This window comes from Rhincodon typus, chromosome 13, assembly GCF_021869965.1.
Source record: "Rhincodon typus isolate 14 chromosome 13, sRhiTyp1.1, whole genome shotgun sequence".
Classification (NCBI taxonomy): domain Eukaryota; kingdom Metazoa; phylum Chordata; class Chondrichthyes; order Orectolobiformes; family Rhincodontidae; genus Rhincodon; species Rhincodon typus.
In genome coordinates this window covers 4577170-4602669 of record NC_063344.1, presented here as the reverse complement: position 1 = coordinate 4602669, position 25500 = coordinate 4577170, and the positions used below count along the sequence as shown (strand labels likewise).

Genomic DNA, 25500 nt, shown 5'->3' with positions numbered 1-25500 from the left:
TAGACCCTTCATCAGATTTCTGATGAAGGGTCTAGGCCCGAAACATCAGCCTTCCTGCTCCAATGATGCTGCTTGGCCTGCTGTGTTCATCCAGCTCTACACCTTGTTATCTCAGATTCTCCAGCATTTGCAGTTCCTACTATCCTTGGATGGGAGGTTGGCTTCCATGGTGGCCTGGACTGAGCACACCACCTTGTGTAGTTTCTTACGGTCCTGGGCAGAGCAGTTGCCAAACCAGGCTGTTATGCACCCGGACAGTGTGCTTTCAATGGTGCATCTGTAGAAGTTGGTTATGGATATGACAAATTTCCTGAGCCGCCTGAGGAAGAAGAGGTGTTGTTGTGCCTTCTCCTTCTTGACTTCTTGTGCCATCTTTTAGAGAACTAATTTGAAGGGAGGTTCCAGTAGAGCATTTGAACTCTCCTGCAATCTACATTAATCCTTTGTTGCATTTCTGGTGCATGTTCAATCAATTCAAATTTTGGTTATCTAATGAAACGTTTCATGCACAGATTGCCATATCTTGAATGTAGCAGTAAATACAATATTTGCATTAATGAAGTGTGAACAGAGCAAAACCCTGAAGCCAATAACATTGCTATTTTAAAAATATGAATCAATAGTTGCTGGTTTGAGAACATTTTATAATCTTGGATGAGCAGAATAATTCTCAAGAAGCGTACGATTTTTGCAGCCAGCCAGTATTTTATGCACTTGCCACCAAACCTTTATAATCTCCTAATCTTCAGAAATAAGTTTTAAGACCAATGTGTGAAGTCCAAATTCAGAAGAATCTTGTTCTGTTATGTTGGTATGAGATCAGTTTTTCCCATATATTGCTGCTCATACTTAGATAATAAGAATTCTTGTTCCTTAAGATATAGTCAGTTTAACTCCGCAGATTCTCAACCTTTGGTTGAAAATTTATGCTTCCACGCCTCAGGAGTGTAAAATCAGATGCATTGTTGACATTGTCAAGTCTGTTGTCTATCTACGTTGTATTTTACTGGCATCAGAGGAGCTTTGGACAACCTGCCTTCCTTTGGGCTGACTAAGGCCCTCAAGTGTCTGATTAGTGGCTACTTAAGACTGCTTTCTGCCAGGTGGATGCCCATCCAATGTGATGACGATAATTGTTTTGTGGGCTGAGACAGTGGTCCCTCCTATTTGGCAAAGCTGTGCCTAATGGAGATGACTTCTCTTGTATAGAGTTAAAACTGTATTGATACTGATATATTATATACTGCTCCATGTTCAAGGCTAGTCACCTTTCCCAAGGTGGTGAATGCAAAAAACTTCCCTTCTCCCATTAGTAGAGAAGTCACATGACACCAGCTTTTAGTCCAACAGGTTTATTTGAAATCACAAGCTTTCGAAGAAGGGGCAACGCTTTGAAAGCTTGTGATTTCGAATAAACCTGTTGGACTATAAGCTGGTGTCATGTGATTTTTGACCTTGTCCACCCCAGTCCAACACCGACACTTCCACGTTATGGCCCGTCATTGCATATGCATTTCAACTGAGGGAAAGTGATTTTATTTTTCAGACTGTCGTCTGCAAAACACACCTAAGCTTTTACTGTTCTGTTGCCAATTGATTGGACTTGAGCCATATCAAGAATGCCATGGCTTTCACCTACTTGGAGAATTCCCTCTAAATTGCCTCACAATATGCCAGATATCTTGCATTTGAATAGCATTACATTACTGTTCCTTGCAGCAGCCTCACTGACTAAGATTCATCAGCTAGTGCCAAGCTTTACGGAGATCTGTGCCTAGAGGTTTGGATGTGAGTCCTAAAGCCATTTTACTGGCAAAACACTCTTGGACCTGTGGATGAGAGGGAACTTTCACTGAATTTTACTTCGATTTAGTATTTCCCATGTATCAAGACAAAGCAGACAAAGCCCTTCAATCCTTCCTGTCTGCTCCTGTTCACTGTATCAATCTGAACTAAGTTCAAGCTGAGGGCCATGGAATAACGGCAAGTTGATCTAAACCACAGCTTCTGAACCTTTTTGCTTCTGAGTTGTCTCTCCCATGTTATAAATATCTCTCAGTCCCCTATAACACAACAAAAGTACTTTTATGGGCTATAAAATGAATTATATGTTTTAACACCTCCTATAATTTTTGTTTCACTGAATGTGAAACCTGTTGCTGGTGCTTTTTTTTTTGCAGATCGCTCTGTGGCCTCACTCCTCCCTTTGTGTATAACCTCCTCCAGCCCCACTGACACGTAAGATTTGTGCACTAAGATTTCTGAGAGAAGCCTCGAGACACAGAATTAATAAGTAAAAGATCAAAGATTCATACAACTGATGCGAATGTATTGAATAAACCTAAAATGGTTGACTGACTCCCTCCTGTTAAGTCTTTAATCAGTTAGGGATGAAATGCAGGTTTCGATTGATTAAAATGCAAATCCCAGAATTTCTTTTAAGTCACTGCCCTGATTTAACTAAAGGTTTCATCAATGTATACAAGAGGTGATATCTCAGGTCAGACAATGCATTTTAGGTATGAGGCCTTGTTTAGAATCTGTCTCTGCTTTAACCTGGAGTCAGACTGGTTTTATTTCCAAAGCAGGAATTTATAAAGTGCCCCATTGACTGCCTGTGTCTACAAATGGTGTGCTTTTTGACCAAAATAAAATATATCTACAATTGCAAATCTGCAAATGCAAATTTACCCCATAGATGTGTGTGTGTGTGTGTGTGTGTGTGTGTGTGTGTGTGTGTGTGTGTGTGTGTGTGTGTGTGTTAGAGAGAGAGAGAGAGAGACAGAGGCGGGGTATGGAGGGATTGTTTTACAAGAAGAGGTGAATAGATTTTGCTTTCTTGGAGTATAGAAGAATGAGAGGTGACCTTATTGAGACACACAAGATTCTTAGGGAAGTTGACAGGTTAGGTGCGAAAAGGTTGTTTCCGCGAGAGACCGTCTAGGACTAAAGGCTATCATCTCAAAGTAATGGATCACACTTTTAAGACAGACATTAGGAGGAGTGTTTTCTCTTAAAGGGTAGTGAATTCTTTACCACAGAGAGCTGTTGAAACAGGTCATTAAGTATAAGCAAGGTGGAGATAGACAGATCTTAAATCAGAAAGGAAATCATGGGTTTTGGGAAAAAGCAGGCACATGGAGTTGCGGATTATTGGATCAGCCATGATTGCATTGAATGTAGGGGGCTTATTGTATAGGTGGTAACATATTGGCGCACAGACAGATGATTGTCTGATCAGCAGGAAGCAGAGAGTAGGAGTAGAAAGGGTCTTTTTAGGACCAGCAGGATGTCACAAGTGATGTGCTACAGATCTAACACTAAGGCATGATCAGGATGAAGGGACCAAAGGTATAGTAGCTAAATTTACTGATGACACTAAGGTAGGTAGTAAAGTGAGTTGTGAAGGGGAGATGAGTTTATACATTCTTGTACAAAGGATAGAGACGTAGACTGTTTTCTAAGCAGAGAAAGGCTTTGGAAGTCTGAAGCAGGAAGGGAGTTAGGATTCTGTTAAAGTTAACATGCAGGTTCAGTTGGCAGTTAGGAAGGCAAATGCAATGTTAGCATTCATTTCTTGAGGGCTGGAATACAAGAACAGAGATGTACTGCTGAGGTTATATAAGGCTTTGGTCAGACTGCATTTGGAATATTTTGAGCAGTTTACAGCCCTGTATCTAAGGAAGGATGTGCTGGTGTTGGAGGAGGTCCGGAAGAGGTTTATAAGAATGATCCTGGGTATGAAGGGCTTGTCATATGAGGAGTGGTTGAGGAGTCTGGGTCTGTACTCGATGGAGTTTAGAAGGATGGGGACGGATCTGATTGAGAGGCCTGGGTAGAGTGGGCATGGAGAAGATGTTTCCACTAGTGGAAGAGACTAGGACCTGAGGGCATAGCCTCAGAGTGAAGGAATGACCCTTTGGAACTGAGATGAGAAGGAATTTCTTCAGCCAGAGGGTGGTGAATCTGTGGAACTCATTGCTGCAGAGGACTATGGAGGCCAAGTCAATGAGTGTATTTAAGAGAGAGATATGTTCTTGACTAGTCAGTGGACCAAGATTTGCAAGGTGAAGGGAGGAGAAAGGTGTTGAGAAACCTATCAGTCATGATCAAATGGCAGAGCAGACTGGATGGGTTGAATGGTCTAATTCTGCCCCAATATCTAATGGTCTTATAACGAACGTACAAATGATATCGATAGGTTAAGTGGGTTGGCAAAGATCTGACAAATGGAGTACTATGTGGGAAAGTGTGAAATTGACCTTTTTGGCAAAATGAATAAGAAAGCATATTATCTAAATGGCGAGAGGTTGCAGAGCTCTGACATGCAGAGAGATCCCGGTGTCTGAGTGAATGAATCACAGAACGTTCGTATGCAGGCATGGTGAGTAATCAGGAAAGCTAACAGTGTTAGGGTTTATTGTGAGGAGAATCAAAAACAAGAGTAAGGAGGTTATGCTTCAGTTATACATGGCGTTGGCGAGACCAGATCTGGAGAACTGTGTTCAGTACAGGTCACTGGAATTACAGTAGGATGTTAATGCATTGCAAGCAGTTCTGTGAAGCTTTAGTAAACCTATAGAATGAGCAGATTGCCTTATGAGGAAAGGCTGGGCAGGCTCGGCATATATCCTCTGGAGTTTAGAAAAATCGGAGGTGACTTATATGTTTCAATTAAGATACTAAAGGGACTTGACTGTATGGATGTTGAAGGGATATTTCCTCTTATGGGAGAATCTAGAACTAGGGGTCAGAGTTTAAAAATAAGGGGGTCCCCATTTAGAACAGATGAGGCAATATTTTATCTCTTAGAAGGTCTCGTGTCAAAAGGCAGCGGATGCAGAATCTTTAAATATTTTGAAGGTGGAGATGGACAACTTCTTGATTATCAAGGGAATGAAAGATTATCAGCAATATTAATAGATTTGCGGTTAAAATCAGATCAGCTGTGAACGATGGAGGAGACTTGAAGGGCTGAGTGGCCTATTTCTGCTCCTAGATCTTCTAGTCTTCAGTTAGTTTGTCCAAAAGCTCTGGATTACCTCATTATATCTCTCTGCTTCTTTACTTTGCTTCACCTTTAAAACTCTCAATAAACCTATCACTCAATAGTTTCCTGTCTGATATATCCTAGGTCACTCCTCAGTGTCAAATCAGCTCTGAAAATGCTAATTTGAAGCGTCTGTGATTGATGTGTTACATTAAAGGCACTATTTGAATGTAATCTACACGCTCCAGGCATTTTGGATTGTTAAATTCAATATGGGAGAAAGTTAGCTTCATGGCAACATCAAAACACCCAAGTAGTCATTCAGAATTATTCAGTAGGTACAATATGATATTTTTGAGTTTTGTGAAAAGTTCCAGTGAACTGATGAATAGTATTATCCTTCACTTTCAGATATGTCAGCCTGTATTTTGTGTTCCCTCTTTTTCTGCAAATTTGAAACGTTCTCCGCAACAGGATTTAAATTCTTTTGTGTTTCTTGAAAGATTTTCTTTCTATTGTGTATTCAAATCTTGCCCTCTTGTTCCCTGAGATCTCACTGGCTCTTTTTCAGTGAGAATCCAGTGACTCTGAGTGGCAAGCGATTTGGCCAGTCTGTTTTCCCAGGAACACCTTAACTGTGATGGCGCTGCATTCTCAATCAGCCCAAAAAGGTCCAATAAACCGTCCTGGAAGGTGGGATCCACTTGCTCAGTTTAAAAATCTTTAACTGCGACACCTGTCTTATTGATCCCCTTGAAAACTGGTGGCAACCTCCCTACCCCACACTCCATTGGGATTCCCTATTCTAAATCCCTACCACTCAGTCACCCTTTACTTTGTATTCTAATGGTAGCGGTTTTAATTTTCAGGTGGAGAAACAGAGGCGAATAGAACGAATTAAACAAAAGAGGGCTCAGCTTGAAGAATTGATACTGCAGGTAACAGATACAGCCGTGTCCATATAAAACCTATTTAGTTGTTCGACAGAATAATTGCACCACCGGTGCTTACGTTTGTGTTTGAAGTGCAGTTAAGCCTTTGAATCCTTATGTCAGAATAAAGATGAAGAGAATAAATTAACATGGATAGGTTTTTGTGAGTGGTCTGTATCACATGATGCCACTATAATGGAATAATGCATGAATGTGAGAGTTACATTACTCAGCTTTGGCAATTGTTGTGCTGTGCATACTTAAGCCTTTAAATTATTAGCCGTGCGAACAGATCTGTTGAGAGAAAAATCTAGTAATTTATTTACTTTAATGAAACGACATTTGTAATTGCTTGTGTTTATGCTTGCTTGGCCTATTTGTTAATTTCCTCCACCATGCTCTTAACTCACAAATTATGTTCCATCACTGAGATTGCAGGTAAGAGACCTGGTTTCAAACTTAGACTGTTATGTCTAAAAAAAATGACCTTTTTTCTCCCTCTCTCAATCTTATCCATCCTTCTCCCCAATATGTGGCTTGCCTCCGCTCTTGCTTTTCCTCTTTTGGTACCTCTCAAACTTGGACACGACTGTATGATATTAGCCTCAAATCATCAGCATATTGTAAAGAAAAAAAGAACAGTACAGCACAGGAACAGGCCCTTCGGCCCACCAATCCTATACCGACACTTGACACTTTTCTACACTTTTTGCCTGTACGCGGTCTATATCCCTCTATTCGCTGCCTATTCATTTATCTGTCAAGATGCCTCTTAAACATTGTTATTGTATCCATCTCCGCACCTCCTTTGGCAGCACATTCCAGACACTTACCACCCTCTGTGTTTAAAAAAAAAACCTGCCTTTCAAATCTCCTTTAATCTTTCCCCTTTTATCTTAAATCTATGTCCCCTGGTAATTGACATTTCTATTCTGGAAAATAAAACTCCAACTATCTATTCTATTCGTACATTTCATAATTTTGTAACCCTCTAAATGGTCACCCCTCAGCCTCTGATGTTCAAGTGAAAACAAACCCCAAATTTGTCTAATCTCTCCTCATAGCTAATACCCTCCAAACCACAGAATATTCTGGTAAACCTTTTCTGTAGCCCCTCCAATGCCTCCATATCCTTCTGGTAGTGTGGCAATCAGAACTGAACACAGTATTCCAAATGTAACCTAGCTAAAGTTGTATCCAGCCACAACATGACTTGTTAATTTTTATAAAAACCGAAAGAACTGCAGATGCTGTAAATTAGAAACAAAAACAGAAATTGCTGAAAAAGCTCAGTCGGTCATGCAGCATCTGTGAAGAGAAATCAGAGTCAATGTTTCGGGTCCGGTGACCCTTAAGTTCTGAGGAAAGGTCATCGGACCCAAAACATTAAATGATTTCTCTCCACAGATGCTGCCAGACCTGCTGAACTTTTCCAGCAATTTCAGTTTCTGTTGCCAGTTTTTATACTCTGTGCCCCAATCAATGAAGGAAAGCATGCCATATGCCTTCTTGACCACCTTCCCTAAAACTCAAGTATTTTGTCAGGGCTGTTTATAATTCCTTTGGTCACTTGCCAGAAGACCATCGATGTTCTTTCACAATGTAGATGCATTTAAATAAAGGTAGTTAATCTTTAGTTTCTATTGTGGAATTATATTTTGGGAGGTTTGATACCAAATAGAATCAGTTTTTGGGAGATTTGTCACTGTAATGCTACAATATATGTAAACTATTTAAAAGGCAATATCCTGTTTATTGGTTGTGTATGTCATGGATGCAATTTGTGACTATTCTAAATCATTGCACCAAATGTGAGTTATTTCAATTCCTTCAAGTTCATTGCAAACCAGTATTTGAGAACTGACCAAGTATTATACTACAGCAAGCACTCAGTCTAATAAATGCCCTTTCATTAATTTGCAATGTCTTCCAATAATAAAAAAAGACATTAAGAACCTGCTTGATCTCACACTTAATAGTACACCTTTTTCCCCCGAAGAGTTACTGGAGGCTATCATCTTGCAATTCAATTTAATGCTTCCAAAAATTTATTGCTGCCCAGGGAAAGATTCCCAACGTTTATTTGTCATTTTGCTGATGGTTTGTTTGCCTGTACATTTAAAACTTCAGTGCATGTATTTTTCCTTCTGTTCTAGACGTTACAACATGACCATGACAGACCCAACTGCTCCTAAACATCTAATGTTGCTGTTGGTGGAACCTGTCAGCTAGTGATGAAGGGTTTTGATGGAGTATATAAGGAAAATCTGTTTTATTTTGCTGGAGAACATACATTAAATGGTCAACATGCCTTCCCCAGGGAAAGCAAATGCTTTCAGTCTATTGCCTTTTATGAAGACCCTTCAAAACCCAACTGGCTGTTTCCAGTAATAGCACCTTAAAATTGTCAGTATGAAAGAAATAGGTTAGAAGGGAAAAAAAAATCTTTATATCGAACAATTTTGGAGCGTGATATGATCTGCTCAGACAGTAATTTGGACAGACATCACTGCATGTTTTAATTGACAATTGAATGAAAATTTCAAAGGGAAAGGTGAAGGGTTTTAGTGAGAAGGCAAAGCATAGGCAGTAGACATGGTGTGTCAAATGGGTCTACCTCTGTGCTGTGGTTCTAGGATTTGTAACTGTGGAAAAGAATCTTCATTTCTGTTTCACGCTTACTCTTTCTCTTTTCCCAATCAAAAAACAAATTTAGATTATAATCTCACCATGCAGGAATTAGGTTTGCAATTGGAGACAGCTAGGTAAACCCCACTATGTAATTGTGTCTTATTTGACTTGCTCGATCTGATTCATTTAAATTACCTAATCAACTGATGTGTTGATAAAAAAAAAAATGAGACATTGGCACATCTAAAACTCTTGGGCAAAGTTTTTATTGATTGGCTGTGTAATGAATCATTAATTTCTAACATTGTTCTAATTAATGCTTTCATGTGTCAGCCATAGGAATACACTTTACGTCGTCTTTGTGAAGCCCGCATTCATTGAGCTACCTGTTTCCTTCCTTCCTTTTTGATCTATCATAATAAATAAACTGTGCCATTTCCTTTTGATTTTTTTAATGTGTTTTATCTATGCCTCCTCTTCTTCCAAAGGGCTATTTTTGTATTGCTTCTGATTTTATGGTTTGGTACTTTTTATCTAGGACTTTATTTCATTCAGTGATTGAAATTTGAAGCTTTCTTTTCTGTTTCCCGCTTTACAGCAAATAGCATTCAAAAATCTAGTACAGAGGAACCGACAATCAGAGCAGCAGACACAGAGTCCTCCTGCACCAAACTCGACTATTCAGTTGCCTTTCATCATTGTCAACACGAGCAAACGGACTGTTATAGATTGCAGCATCTCCAGTGATAAGTATGTATCCTTATTATGTGGGGTGCATACTCTCTTGTTTAATCCTCTTCATCTATTTGTTCTTATTACTTAACCTGTCTTCCAGGCTACATTGTTTGTATCATATGGTTAAACACAACAAGAGCTACTTCCCCACAGGAGCTATGTCACAAAATCATGAATAGACTACGATATTGCAAATCAGATGGGAGGATTCATTAAATTGAGAAGTTTATTCTGACAGTTCAGGATATCATTAAGACTAAGGAACAAACAAGATACATCAAGAATTACTCAAGTTGACTATGCTTGCAAAACTACAGTGTGTCCTGTGTTAGATGTGATCCTGTGATTGGATAACATTTGCTGAGCAACTCAAATGATGCTAAGAATTACTCATATAACCAATTTAAGGCTAAAAGTCAGGCTCACAATGTGGTTCACTTATAGACGCTAGAAGTGATATATATTCACGGGTAGGGCCTTGTCCAGTGCAGGCAGAGAAATCAGAAAGATGTGTTATATCTTTTTTCAATGGGAGGCAATGGCCTAGTGGTATTATTGCTTGCCTGTTAATCCAGAGACCCAGGCAATGTTCTGGGAACCTGCATTTGAATCCTGCCGCAGCAGATGGTAGAATTTGAATTCAATAAATATATCTGGAATTAAGAGCCTAATGCTGACCATTAATCCATTGTCATTGTCAGAAAAAAAATCTGATTCACTAATGTCGTTTAGGGAAGGAAATCTGCCATCCTTACCTGGTCTGGCCAACATATGACTCCAATGTATTTGACTCTGGGAAATTAGGAATGGGCAATAAATGCTGGCCTGGCGAGCGATGCCCCCGTCCTGTGAATGAATAATTTTAAAAAAAAAGAAAAACTTGGAGGACATCTATTCACTGGTACATTCACCATGGCAGTGGCTTGACCAGTTGATTTGTCTGATTTGAATTTAAACTCAAGCCTGACCGTTAACTATTTCCTCATGAATTCTCTATAATAACATCTCTGTCAATCAGACCCCATTTACCAACTGACCAGCACCCTCTTGCTATGCAGTATGAATTCCCTTCCCTGTGAGAGTTGGTCTTCTTGTGATTCTGGCCTGGTGGATGCAAAATTGAAAGCTTTAGCAGCAATAGTTTCCCAGCTGTAGTCAAGTTCTGTTTTATCAAGCAATTATTCTCTTATATATTTCAATACCAAGGCAAATGTTAATGCAAACTGAACAGCTGTGGTTTTATAATCAACTGCTCTGTTCATTTCGTTTTAAAGCATTTGATTTTTGTGAACTCTCTCAGGTTTGAATATCTGTTCAACTTTGACAACACATTTGAGATTCATGATGATATTGAAGTACTAAAACGTATGGGAATGTCCTTTGGCTTGGAGTCTGGTAAATGTACACCAGAAAATCTGAAAACTGCCAACTCATTGGTGCCAAAGGTTTTGCAGCCGTATGTTGCAGGTCAGTAGTACCGCAGGATTTTTTTTTAAATGACTGCTTGAAGGTTTACTCTATCCATTATATTTATGTTGCAAACTGCTTCAATTTGCAAGTAAAATTACCTTATTCAAAGCCACCAGCAATTTTCATGTCAGTTTTGGCTTGTTGCAATCATTTCATAACCTTTGTGCTTATGTTTTGCACTTTAGATACACACTATTAGCAAATACATACTGGTTTCAATCTCGGACATTTGCCCTGTGCTGGACAAAGCAAGTCTTGCCATTATGTGTCTATGTAATGTAACAATTGTTTTTCTGGCACCTCAATCTATCTGCTAAACCATTGTCCTTTCTGTTGTGGACTTTGCTTGCCAGGAAATAGCTAGAAGTACCCCAGACTGGCTTCGTTTAAGCCTTTTTGGAGAGAGGAGGCTTTGATCAACTTGGGCTTGGTGCATTCCTATCCAGGCTAATTTTGAAATATTATATGAATATCCTGTAATATTGAGAATATTTTATGTTTCAACTAACTGCAGAATCATCTTTGCAAACAAAACCTGATAACCAGATAGCCTCTGCTTTCTACTCCTGAAATAGAAAAAATGTCTAATTTTCCTCAGGAAGATGTAATAACTCCTCAAAATATTAAAATGTATTATCATAAAAATATCAAACATTGTAAATGTTTCGGAGGGAAGTAAAATCTAATAAAAGAAATCTCAGGATGCAGTGTATTAGTGGTTAGGCTAACTCACTCTTAAATATCTTTTACTCATCACACACCCACATTCCTCCTTTCATGCAGCAAGATCCTGTTTAATGGATCACTCTAAATGTCGTAAAAATCATGATGAAGCTACTCACCATACTGAAAGAGTAAATTGGAAAGCAACTTCCTTTGATGGTGGGTATGCAGTTAGGCATAGAAATTAGGAGGTTGCTGTCTGAGTTGATTTCCTCCTGCAAAAGGTGAGCTAGACTTCCATCTCACCCAGAGGCTGCCCATTCAAATGATGATGTGCGTGTGTAGTTGAGCTTATGCACTAGATAATCATTAAATATTCTAGAAAAAATTGGAGCTATTAGAGTCATAGCGATCTGCAGCACAGATAAAGACCCTTTGGCCCATCATGTCCATGCCAGTCAAAAACAAGCACCTAACTATTCCAATCCCATTTTCCAACATTTGGCCCAGAGTCTTATATGCCTTAGCATCACAGTGCATATCTAAATATTTCTTCAGTATGATGAGGATTTCTGTCTCTACCATCATTACAGGCAGCGAGTTCCAGGCTCCCACCACCCTCTGAGTGAAAAGGTTTTCCTCACATCTCTAAACTTTCTGCCCCTTCCCTTAAATCTATGGTCCCTGGTCATTGATCCCTCCATCAAGGGGAAAAGTTTCCTTTTGTCCACCCTGTCTGCGCCCCTCAAAATTTTATCCATCTCAATCATGTCCCCTCTCAATCTCCTCTGCTCTAACGAAAGCAACCCCAGTCTGTCCAATCTCTCTTCATTACTGAAACTCTCCAGCCTAGGCAATATCCTTACCCTTTCCAGTGCTATCACATCCCTCCTATAATGTGGATTCCAGAACTGCACACAATACTCTAGCTGTGGCCTCAGCAATGTTTCATACAGTTCCAGCATCACCTCCCCCTGCTCTTAACTCAGTGCCTTTACTAATAAAGGCGAATATCCAATATGCCCCCTTAACCACTTAATCCACCTGTCCCGATCTCTTAAGGGACTTGTTTACATGCACACCAAAGTCCCTCTGTGTTGCCCAGGGTTCTACTGTACATCCTGTATCCCCTTGATTTGTTTATGCTGTTCTATTGCATCACGTCAGATTTATCCTGATTTGAATTCAATTTCATACAATCCCTACGGTGTGGAAAGAGGACGTTTGGCAGAGCATCCCACCCTGACCCAGCACCCCCCCCTCCAAAAAAAACCTTAAACCTTGTAACTCCGCATTTATCACGGCTAATCCACCTAACCCCTGCACACCTTTTGGGCTGTGGGAGGAAACCAGAGCACCTGAAGGAAACCCACACAGACGCAGGGAGAATGTGCACACTCCACACGGACAGTTATTCAAGGCTAGAATTGAATCCGGGTCCCTGGCGTTGTGAGGCAGCAGTGTAAACACTGATCCACTGTGCCACCCCTTTGCCACTGATCAGCCCATCTGACCAGTCCGTCGCCAGCCTTTTGTAGTCTAAAGCTATCCTCCTTACTATTTACTACCAATTCTACATACCTCTGAAAGAGGAAAGCCTTGCTAAGGATAGTATTGCGACAAGAAATGAAGTTGCATTTATACAGTGTCACAGAATATCCCAAAATACATCTTAAACAACAAATGTATTTTTGAACTCTTTATTATTATAGTTGTGATGACAAAAGTTTGTTTGCATACAGGAATGTTGCACAAACAGCAAGTAAATTAATGGACAACTAATCAATGTTGAGCATGAAATACTGAACAAGATAGTAACATCTTTTCCTGATTTTTTTTTTCCAATATATACTATATGATCTTTTGCATCTACAAAACATTTGGAACTCCCTCCCAGCAGCACAGTGGATGCTCCTACATTACAGCAGTTTAAGAAGGCAGCTCACCAGCACCTTCTTCAGGGTAATTAAGGAAGAGCAGTAAAAGCTGGCCTAGCTGGCAACGCCCACTTCCCAAGAATGTTAACAAAGCATAATGTCTTAATTTAAAATATTGGCCAAAAGACAACACCTTTGACAACACAGTGTCCCCATTAAATTAGTTGAAAAGGAACATCTCATCCAATTTTAGTATGTCAGAGTTTATTTCAATCCCTTCGGAATTTTTGCCCATCACATCCAGAAAGTGAAATTCTGCCAAAGCAGTTCTAATTGTGAAAGATTTTCATGCTGGAATGGGATTTCTCTCTGGTGTCCTGACCACCTGCACTCCCTCAACCAGCATCACTGAAACAAGTTATCTGATCATCAGTCATATTTCTGTTCCGTGGGACAAAAACACAAGTTGCTGGAAATGCTAAGCAGGTCTGGCAGCACCTGTGAAGAAAAATCAGAGTTCATGTTTCGGGTCTGGTGACCCTTCCTCAGAACTGTTCATTGGGACTCTGTTCATAAATTAGTTGCTGCATTTCCTGCATTACAACAACGACATTTCAACAGTACTCATTTGTCTATGAAATGCTTTGGGATATCCTGAATTTGTAAAAGATGCTATCTAATGCATCTTTCTCAAGTTGATTGACTTACAAATGTCATTCTAATCTTGGATATGAGGAATTATGTATGCATTGAGTGAATGAAAAGTATCATTCTGTTGAGAGTATAGATTTATTGGGTGTTGGGGTACGAGGAGTGCCTCGTTAATGCAAATTACAACTGGCTTGTTGTCCAGGGCTCGCAGAAATCACGTTTTAAAAACAGGTCTTAATTATTGTGCAGCTATTAAAAGTGTTCTCCCTCCCTATAAAAGGTCTGGGAAACAAAGGTACTGCAGTCATAAATTCTGTTGTGACATTGTCAGTTTCAATAGCCACTTGGCTTTAAATAGATCCCATCACTGCTGCTATGAATGCCCTTTTTGAACAGGCCTGGCTCATACTGCAACAGTGCTTTGAGGCAGTTCTATTTCCAGGAATTGTGATGGGACCCCATTTTTTGCCTTTTTGAACTGGTTTACAAATTTGAAAATATTATACTGACACCCATTTTCTCACATGCCGATGCTGAAATGCAGTATTGTTGATTTGTACAGCTGATGAGGGAATGTATAATTATATGCGTCACCTCTCACAATCAGTTAATTTTGTTGACGCTGCATGTATTTCAGTAGATTTTTTTTTTGCGGGGGTGCGGTTAGATTCTCTGAGCATATAATTGCCAGCTAGAGAAAGGAAATACTAAGAGAAATTCAAAGCTTTGTCAAAAACTCCTTTGTTTCATTAAGGTAGGGGGTGAAGAAACAGAGGCTATTTAGTTCCAGCAGCTCCGGTAGCTACCATGGCAACTCTTAGTAACCCATTCCCAATTGACATTCAGAGAATGTTCTTTACGATTCTCTTCTTTTCTTCTGAATTTATTATCATTTATTTTGTGCCTGCTGAAAGCTACTGAACTCGAATTCTGCTGAGTTTCTCTTTGTGAGAAGCAATCTTGAAGGTGTTTTAATAGATTTGTGTGAAAAGCAGAGTAACTACAATAAGAGCAAATATTTAGGGCAAGTCTGTGAGCATGTTAGACACAGCACAAAAAGTGTAGGAAGCGTATGCATTTTGTTATGTAATGGCTGTAGGTTAATTAGAATTTGGATCAGTTCTCAAGGAATCAAGCACGTTGTGCTGTGACGCAAACAGAGTATAAATTTCGACAAATGTTGGGTGATCAGGAGTGTATTTCATATTGCAGAGCTATTTCCAGTGGAAATGGTTCCAGAATGTGTGAAAGATTGCTCTGAATTCACCCTGTTCACTGTGTGAGGTGGGTCAGGAGTGTGATTATATTTTCAAAATAATTCAGTTGATAGTTGCTGAGATATGATCTTGCATATTATCCTACAAATCTACAACGGAGAAAGAGGCCAATCAGCCCATCATGTCTGTACTGGCATTTTGAACAACCTATCTAATTAATCTCATTCTCATTGTTTTCCCAAAGCCCTGCATTTTTCCTTTTAAATGTATAGATAGTTCCCTTCTGAATATTACTAGTAAATCTTCTTACACCACTGATTTCACTCAATGCATGTCAGATCATGATGATAATTGATTTGAAAAAAAAAACACTTCTGAGCTGCCGTCTGGTTCTTTTGCCAATTTCCTTAACTGCCTCTATTAAATCTCCTCTTAACTTCCAGTGTTCTACAAAGAACAATCCCAGTTTCAGTATTTTCTCCCTTTTAACAGTAGTTATTCAATCTTGGTATTGTTCTGATAAGTTTCGTTTGCAGAATGTAACTAGAGGAGCAGATGGATATTTAACTTTCAAGAAAATTTTTGATAAGGTCCCACAAGTATCCTAAATTAAAGCACATAGGATTGGGCATAATATACTGGCATGTCTTGAGAATTTGTAGACAGACAGGAAGAGGAGAGTTGGAATAAATGTGTCTGTTTCCAATTGGTGGGCAATAACAAATGGGGTACTTCAAGAGTTAATGCTCGGGCTCCAGCTATTCATGACAGGTATAAATGACCTGCATGAAGGAACCAAATGCAGTATTCGTGTTTGCTGACAGCACAATACTGGGTACAGTTGTGAGTAATGAGGAGGATGAAAGGTGGTTAGGCAAGTTGAGTGAGTGGGCAACCACATGGCACATGTAGTATAATGTGGATAAACGTGAAGTCATACACTTTGGTATGAAAAACAGGAAACCAGAGAATTATTTAAATTGCGATGTATTGAGAAGTATGAGTACACAAAGGCATCTGAATGTCTTGTATACCATTTGATGAATAGAGACAGGCAGTTGCAGCAACCAGTTAGGAAGACAAGTAGAATATTGGCCTTCATGGCAAGAGGATTTGAGTTCGGAAATAGAGATGTTTTACTGCAATTATACAGTGCCTAGGTGAAATCACATATAAGTATTGCATTCAGGTTTGGTCTCCCTTCCTGAGAAACGAAATGCCTGGCATTGACAGAGTGCAGCAGGGGTTCATTGGGCTGATACCAGAGATAGCAGGAGTGTTGTATGAGGAGAGGTAGGTTCAACAGGGCCTCTATTCATGAGACAGAATACTGAAAGAACTGCAAATGCTGGAAATCATAATCAGGGCTTCTGGAGAAAGATCACCGACCCCAAACATTAATTCTGCATTCTCTCCACAGGTGCTGCCAGAACTGCTGAGTTTTTCCACCAGTTTCTGTTCTTGAGAGTTCATGAGAGTTTAGAAGGATGCGAGGAGATCTGAATGAAACATAAGAATTCTGACAGGGCTGGACAGATTTGATGCACAGTGAGGATGTGGAGTAGGCAATTTAAGACTGAGACAAGGAAGCATTTCTTTATTCAGAGAATGGTCAGCCTGTTGCAGTTTCTACTGCAGAAGGCTGTAGAGACTGCATCACTGATTATACACAAGAAAGAGATGGATAAATCTTTAGATAATTGAAGGCATTGAGAGCTGTGGGGAGAAAGTGGGAATATGATGTTGAGATGGAGGATTGGCCATGATCCTGTTGAATGATAGTGCAGCTCAAAAGGCAAAATGGTCTCCATCTCCTATTTCTTCATTTTTAAACAATATTATATTTTTAAAAGACTATCCTGCCTTATCCCAGAGCAGCCATATCTAATGTTGGTATATTTCATTAAAACAGTGCTGTTAAATATGTTTCTTAATTCCAGTTATGGAAAAATCAAACTTGTTATCACAAACCTTGCTTAATAATGGAGTAGACTATTACACCGTTGATTTAGATACCAATTTTTAGCTGAAGTTGTTTGCATGTCCAATGTGAAAATAGTCTTGTCCCACTGATGCTGTAATTCTCGGAGAGTTTTAATATGCACAGAATTGCTGGAAGGGTTTCATCTTGCATGTTTAATGATTGCACTTTTAAAATAGGTTGCAGTGTTTTAGTGAGTCCATGATTCCTCAGTCAGAAGGCACTTGCTGGAAGTTGTTAGTTTGTGACTAGATTATTCTCCACAGGATGCATGTGGAAATCAGAGGGTGAATCAGTCCCTGCTGACTTTTCATTTGTTTTTATCTCATAAGAGTATTGTCATTAGGATTTCAGTAGACTGTGAAACTGTAAACTGTGAAGACAGGGGGTTGGAATATTTTAAGTAGTTTTACCCTGTCATACTTGGTTGTATCTGGCAGCACTATCTTGAGCTCAGAAACATGCAGACAAAGGACTGTGGTGAAAAGTCTATCTCTTATTGTGATAGTGGGTGGAAAACATTTGAGGTGCTCATTAAGAGATTCACACAGCAGAGGTATTGTAACAGAATTAATGTTTATTGACTTGTGCAAACTTCCCTTTAACTACGTATATCTATATGCTAATTAATTGGCAGGTTGAATCGGTAGGACCCTTGAAGCAGGTAATCAGTTCAGTGTCTCAGAAATTATACTGTCCACGTTTGCAGAAGTGCCCTGAATAAGTGCGAAAATTACTTTATGCATTGTACCACAGGCTTTGTCAGTTCTCCAACTCATTGGTATACACTCAATAACAGATGATGTATCTCAAAGCCACCAAGAAATCCTCATCTTTCCATAGAAGGAAGAGAAGTGGAATTGTGCAATGATTCACCTATTTAGGAAGCACGGTTTCTGCAAATTAAAGATGCAACAAAGCAGTGAGAAGGATAGCTATGGGAAAGGCCATCTCCCACAGACTGGAGGGTGGCAAATGTAACCCCAATATTTAAAAAGGGAGGGAGAGAATTACAGACCAGTGAGCCTGGTATCAGTAGTTGGGAAAGTGCTAGCTCTAGCGTAAAAAACATAATAACAGTGCATTTTGAAAGCATTAATGGGATTAGACAGAGCCCATATGAGTATATGCAAAGGGTTTACAACATGGAGTTTTTTGAGGATGTAAAGTGCAGAATAGATGATGGAGAACCACTGGATGTGGTGTATATGATTTTAAGAAGGCTTTTAATAAGTTCCCTTATCAGTGGTAATTGGGCAATGTTAAAGCACATGGGATTGAAAGAAATATTCTGGCATGGATGAGAATTGGTTGACAGACAGGAAACAGAGAGTGGGAATAAATGGGTCTTTTTCCAAGTGGCAGGCAATGATTACTGTGCTACCACAAGGATCAGTGTTTGGGGCCTCAGCTATTCACTGTATATAAATGACCTGAATGAGACAGCCAAATGCATCATTTCCACATTTGCTGATGACCCAAAACGAGGCAGAATTGTGAGTCGTGAGGAGGTTGTAAGGTGATTTTGACAAGTTGAGTGAGGGGACAGAAAGGCAGAGTATTATTTCAAAAAGAGACAGGAAACAAGAAGGAAGAAAACATGCATATTGGATGGCTTAAAAACTTGCAGAGGTTATTGTCAAATGAGGGGAATGGCTCAGGATCGAGAGACCTGTAAAGACTCCAACGAACCAAGTATCTGCCTTTGGGCAGGGCATACATGTCACTGTCCAGTTTTGAACAAGATACACATTCTTGGAAAGCCACAGTTACTTGAGAAGTAGATTTACTAACGGTTTGGGTAATTCAGAAACTAAAATATATAATTAATGCTGGAGTGCTGTTTATATCAAAGTCCAGTTTGGACCGGCCTATGTTGGAGCTATTCCTGTAGCTGAAGTACAGGATATTCTGACAGCTGCGCTCTAATCTATTGCTCAGGTAGTCACAGCAGCCAGATGTCCCTCTGAACCTTGTCTAACTGGATTGAAACTTAGCATGTAGAAAATTTGGACTGTTTCAAGTGTGTCAAGTGTGGTCAAGCGTACATTTCCCCTTTCACAGAGCACTGTGACTCACTGGAGCCCTGTGGATGTGCCAAGTGAAGGCCAGAAACTCTTGAAAAGGAAAGGAATGTTAGTGAACAAAAGCAATCCCTGGTCATTTTTGACCAGGGAGAGACAATAGCCTGGTGGTGTTCTTGCTGGACTGTTAATTCAGAGACCCAGATAATGTTCTGGTGAGGGTCTAGGCCCGAAACGTCAGCCTCTCTGCTCCTATGATGCTGCTTGGCCTGCTGTGTTCATCCAGCCCTGCACCTTGTTGTCTCGGATTCTCCAGCATTTGCAGTTCCTACTATCTCTAATGTTCTGGTGACCCTGGTTCAAATCCTGTCAAGGCAGATGGTGGAATTTGAATTCAGTAAAAAAAAAGTCTGGAATTAAGAGTCCACTGATGACTGTGAATCCATTGCCGATTGTTGAAAAAACCCATCTGGATTCACTGATGTCCTTCAGGGAAGGAAACTGCTATCCTTACCTGGACTGGCCTATATGTGACTCCAGGCCCACAGCAATGTGGTTGACTCTTAACTGCCCTCTGGGCAATTAGGGATGGGCAATAAATGCTGGCCTAGCCAGCGACACCCACATCCCGTGAATGAATAAAATAAAAAAATGATAGAATTGCGTGGTCAGAGCTGTGCAATTGCTTTTGGTTTTGTGTAATATAATGGATTTTGTTTTAAAGTGGAGCAACGTTACGAATGTAAGCTATCTTGGGTTGCAGTTTACTCTCAGAATAGCATCCATGACAAACAGTTTCAGCTTTGCACCATGCTAAACTGTAAGCATGAAACCAAGTTAAGAGTAACTTGACTTCAAACCAAAGTAGAAGGAAACTTCTTGAGAAGGCAGTTTTATGCTACTTTGACTTGCAGATTCCTGGAATTAATTCCAGTGTGGTGTCCAGCATGCACTGAAATGCTTGTGGGGTGGGGGGGCTCTGATAATCACTTTGGCACTTGATACGTTCTCTTAACCTGACTTAAATATTTCTGGTAGAACCTCTCCCACTGTGCTGTCTAAGTATTTAACTTGATGACAATAGGACCAGTGCTGTGCCCACACCTGCAGTTCATTCAGGCAATGTGAAAGCAGTTCCAGATTACAGCTGCTGGTTTCAGATTGGGTAGCAGAACAGTGTAAATATACCCCAAATGCAGCATATGTTCATGCCTTTGTCTGCTTTGAAATTGTGATAGTATTGGCTCAGCAGTAACATTCCTTCTTGTCGTGCTTACTGCAGGGACTTGAGCACATCATCAAGAGTGATGTTTCAGTGCTGTACGGGAGGAGTCTTCCATTTGTCTAACCTGGTATCTTTCAGAAAACACATGATCTTTTCTGCCTGCTTAGGTGGATGTTAAAAAATCTCATGACAATACTTGAAGGAGAGTAGTTTTTTTTTTCTAGTGTCTTGGCCCAGTGCAAGTCTTCTACTTCCATCAGTATTGCATGGTGGAATGCAGTGGAAACCTGCCAACCACAATGAACTTGCATTGATCGCTCCCGTGTTGATTTTGCAATGAGGATCTTGATGCACTGGTTTATACAGTGTTCGCTCCATTTGTCTTGATGTAGAATTACAACCTGGCTGTTCTTTTTCTGATAGAAATGGCTGATGGATCATCCTGGGCAAACAAGGAAGTTCCTACAGATCTAATGCAAACTGCCTCAGCTTTATCAACATCTGCCTCCATTTCTCAGTCCAGGTAAACCCTCATAAAGTAAATTATGAATAAATTGGACATTGGAGCTGTTCAAATGCAAAATTAATTGAGAACATTTGACAATGGGAAATTTCTGGCTAACCTGTTGAACACCATTCTTCCTTCTCCATTGTAATTTCTACGAACTCTTGGCAGTTGTTAGTCATATGCCTCTATTACAGTCCTTTAGGAGTGCACAACACTGACTGCATGTTATGAAATGTTAGATTTAAATCCAGTGTTATCTAGAACTTGGATCTAGTATTATCTAGAACTTGGATCTAGTGTTCTGTAATGAGAAATTTAATTCATAATAGTGTTGTAAAAGAACAATTAGGGAATAATAATAAACAGTATGATAAAATTTTCAAGATAAACAAAATAAGTTTGAAAATAGTGTAGTACAGTCTGAAACCAGGATCTCAAATCTAAAAGACAGTTATAAAGATATGAGTAGAAAGTTGGCTTTTGTGTTGAGGTGGTAGTGTCTTTATCTGTGTACCAGAAGGCCTGGGATCAAGTCCCACCTGCTTAATAACATCTGAAAACATTGATTTAACACCTCCAGAAGGCTCGCAGTGGTGGGTTGGAAAAAGATACATTAAAAGGCTTGATGGTGGATAGGCAATGGCTGATATTAAGAGAATTAACACTGGTTTTTCAAAAAAAGGCATAAATTCTTACAAAGCAAAAATACCCAACAGGAAAAACAGGAGAGCAATGACTAACAAGGGAAGTTAAGTATAGTATTACATCAAATGCAGAGACTCATAAAATTGCCAAACAAAAGTTGGAAGCCTGAGGATTGGGACAATTTTAGAATTCAGCAAAATAGGATAAAATAATTGATAAAAAGAGAATAGAATATAAATATAAAATTGCAAGAAACGTAAAAGTCATTTTAAAAGCTTGGTATAGGTATCAAAAAGGATATGTTTAACAAGGATAAATGTGGGTCCATTACAGGCAAAGACAGGAAGGTTTATAATAGCAATTAGAGAAACTAAGTACATACTTTGTGTCTGTCTTCACAGAGGAAAGAACCAGAGATCTCCCTGAAATTGGGTTCTTGTAGAGTGTGGATTTGAAAGATATTAATATTAGGAAAAATAAACTACGTTGGATAAATTAACAAGATTAGAAATTGACAAATTCCTGGGACCCAGTGACCTTCATCTTTTGTTAAAAGAATTGGTTACAGGGATAGTTGATGCATTAGGGAGGTGGTCATCTTTCAAAATCCTATTAATTCTGTAACAGTATCTGCAGATTAGAAGGTTGTAAATGTAATTGCCCTGTTGAAGAAAGGAGGGAGAGAGAAAGCAGGGAACTACAAACCTGTTGTCTGACATCACTAGAAAGCAAGGTACTAGAATCTATTATTAGAGAGGTGGTCACTGTTTAAAATGTTCAGAATACTGGTGAGGCTGAACCTGGATTATTGTCTGCAGTTCTGCCCCCTTACCTAAGCAAGGATATATCTGCCACAGAGGAGTGTAGTAGAGGTTCCCAGGACTGATTCCTGGGATGGTGGGACTGCCAACTGAGGAGAGATTGAGGAACCCGTTCATTGGTGTTTAGAAAAATCGGAGGCGATCTAATAGAATCTTGCAAATTTGTTCAAAGAATCGACAGAGTAGATGGATGTTGACCCTGATAGACTCTAGAGCCAGGGGTCAGAACCTCCGAATTAAAGGGAAGCCACTTCAGATTGCGATGAGGAGAAACTTCTTTACAGAGATGGTGCTGAATCTTTGAGATTCTCCACCCGAGAGGGCTGTAGAAGCTCAATCATTAGGTAAATTAAAGACAGAGATTGATAGATTTCTTGTTACTAGTGATATCAAGGGAAGTGGGAATAGCTTGGGAACATGGTGTTGAGTTAGACGATCAGCCATGTTCTGGAATAATGGACTGGGCACAAGGGCTGAATGTCCTACCCTTGCTCTTGTGTTCCAAAAATACAACAACAATTACTTTTAGCTTGTCACTGGGGTGCAAAACAGGCACTTTATTAAAATTTACAAAGGGTTACTGTATGAGTGTTCATTTTCTTATTTCAAACCAACAGTATGACCCCTGGATTATCACTTGATGTGGAAGTTGCCTTAGCAACTGGACACCTCCTCGCTCCAGAAAGTCGCCACTCGAGCAGCATTACATCGCACTATGAATCACGAGGTGAAACACCGTGCTCGTTTAATGATGATGATGAGGATGATGATGATGATGAAGATGACTGCTCTTCACTTGTTGAAGGAGACTAAAGAGTGTGCTGGCATACTTCTCAAGCTGCTCACATGCTTTTTATTAAGCTGTACTGTACTATGTTTCACCATCCACTGTTGTCATCCTTGTGACTGACCCTTGTAGACTGAAAGCCAAGGGGGAGAGAAATGAACAGCAATTCTGTGTGAATGTGCAGAATCCTATGATGCAGCTTTTAGTCTGTTGTGATACATTATCAGATTCAGTTAAAAAATGATCCAAAGCTGATCAACCAGCACAGTTTTAATAGCTGCTATTTTATTTTTCTTTGGTTTGTTTTATTGCTTTTACTCCCTCCCTTTACTCCAGTCCTTTGGAAACTGGTGAGGGTACACACCCTGGTTATTTCAGCACGGTTTAAGTGTATCTTGCTTGTATGATTGACTTTTGGACTTAGGGTATGTTGAGATAAAGCAAATTGTTTTGGTTATTTTACAGTTTATACATGGTTGGGATAGACGCATGTTTGGAGACTGTTGCAGTTTTGAGTTCCTGACTTGGAAGTATCTAGAGCAAATTGCATGTACTTCCGATCTAAAATCATGGGTTCACCCAGTTCTGAAGCAAGGGAGTTCCAAAGAAATACCAAGCCCTGATGTTGATGGGAGCTAATATATGACGTTTATTTAGAAAAAGATGAGTACGAATATGTTTGTAGTCTTAAATTCACTTGTGTGAATGATTTTCTTTTGCATAATGAGCAACAAATCAAATGTAACATTCCTCAACAGTGACCTCCTTTCAGAGACTGGGGATAATGAGTCTGCTGATCAAGCTAGTTATTTCATACAAAAAAACTGATCAGCAACTTATTGAAGCACTGCTGCTCCTCTGGTGGCACTATGAACCTATCCGTGGTCTGTTTTATCCACACAGATTAAGATGGTGCCCTAGGTTGATATCCAGACATAGCTAATCTTCAGGTGGCTGTAGTTTGCCTAGTGGGGTGTATGTGATTGGAGATCACTTGGGGGCAGTACCAGCTGGAAGCCATGCGTTGTGTAGTCTGATAGTCCACCAATATTCAAATGTTAAACATTGCCTGTGAATAATGATCACCTGGGCAAGGTACCATAGCATGACTTAGGGCCCCCAGGTGTGTGGCCAGGTAAGGAGATACCCATTTCAAGAGAGGAGGGGAAAGGAGAAAATTATATTTTTTAAAAAACCCTTCTGATTTTGAACTTTTGTACATTTGACTTTTTTAAACAATATTTTGTCAAACACTATTATCTATCTCTTTCCATCATATTTCCAGGTATCATATTTTTTATACTATTCTTCATCAGCCCCTAAACCCCTTCTTTTATAACAAGGTACATATCAGATAAAAATGTAAGCTATGTCTAGAGCAACAGTCAGAATACTCACTAAAATTCAATAACTTATGACCATGTTCTCATTCACCAACCTCTCCTTTCAAAGTCTGTCTGTGTCCGGATGTAAACCTTTCTGAACACATTGGGGTGAATTGGTCGGGGAGGGCCCAGAATGTAAAGCAGGCAATGATGATAATCAACAACCTACCTTACATTCCACCCAGCTTTCTCTTCTATTGACAACATGTCGGCCAGAATGTATGACAAGCTCTCTGTTTGTTCTTGACTGTTTAACACTTCTGTCCAAGACCAATTTCACTCTGCGTTTTTGTAAATAATTTGCCATGTTATTAATTTTTCATTCAAGTTTTATATCCACTTTGTAGAAATATGTTCACTGTACATATATATAAAACATTCTTCTGTTGTGCTGTAAGCAGGATGTTAAAGTATACCTTTTGGTATGGTTTAAAATAAGGGCATCATTGTTGAATGTGCTGATGATCATACCTGCATGGCCTTTGGTGATGGTGCAGCTACCTGCTTCCTGTGTTTTCAGGGAAGAATATTTCGACAATGAACTAAAAAAATTTGTATTGTAGAAAATGGAATAAAATAATTTAAAGACAAGCATGTGAGAATTGAATGAACTTTTTTAAATATGTAAAACATCTGCATATTAGTTGTATGGTATGTTGAGAAGTTGTGTTGAAAATTGCTTGGACATAAAGCTTGGAGACAGCAAGAACTGCAGATGCTGGAGTCAGAGACAGCACAATGAAGGGTCCCAACCTGAAACGTCAGCTTTCCTGCTCCTCTGATGCTGCCTGGCCCGCTGTGTTCCTCCAGCTCCACACTGTATTACACAGAAAGCTGTTATGGTCTACTCTATTTACGTATAAACATAACCTGAGTAACAGTTGGACTGGTACTACATTATCTGGTGTAGTTGCCCATTCTGGAAGGAAGCAGGTGCGTTCTCTCCCTTTGTTTTTTC

The 25500-nt window shown here is 39.6% G+C and overlaps 1 protein-coding gene across 9 annotated transcripts in view; it reads left to right on the top strand.

The window, feature by feature from the left end:
• The window catches only part of LOC109932287 (transcription factor Dp-2), a 189224-nt gene extending 164091 nt beyond the window's left edge, over window positions 1-25133 (top strand). For all 9 annotated transcript variants that reach the window (XM_048604636.1, XM_048604638.1, XM_048604635.1 and 6 more), the window contains 5 exons: window positions 5860-5928; window positions 9152-9303; window positions 10589-10755; window positions 20820-20919; window positions 22988-25133. In XM_048604636.1, the coding sequence (XP_048460593.1) occupies window positions 5860-5928; window positions 9152-9303; window positions 10589-10755; window positions 20820-20919; window positions 22988-23183 (684 nt within the window). In that variant the 3' untranslated portion in view covers window positions 23184-25133. The remainder of the gene's footprint in view (window positions 1-5859; window positions 5929-9151; window positions 9304-10588; window positions 10756-20819; window positions 20920-22987) is intronic.
• Window positions 25134-25500: the final 367 nt, after the last annotated feature.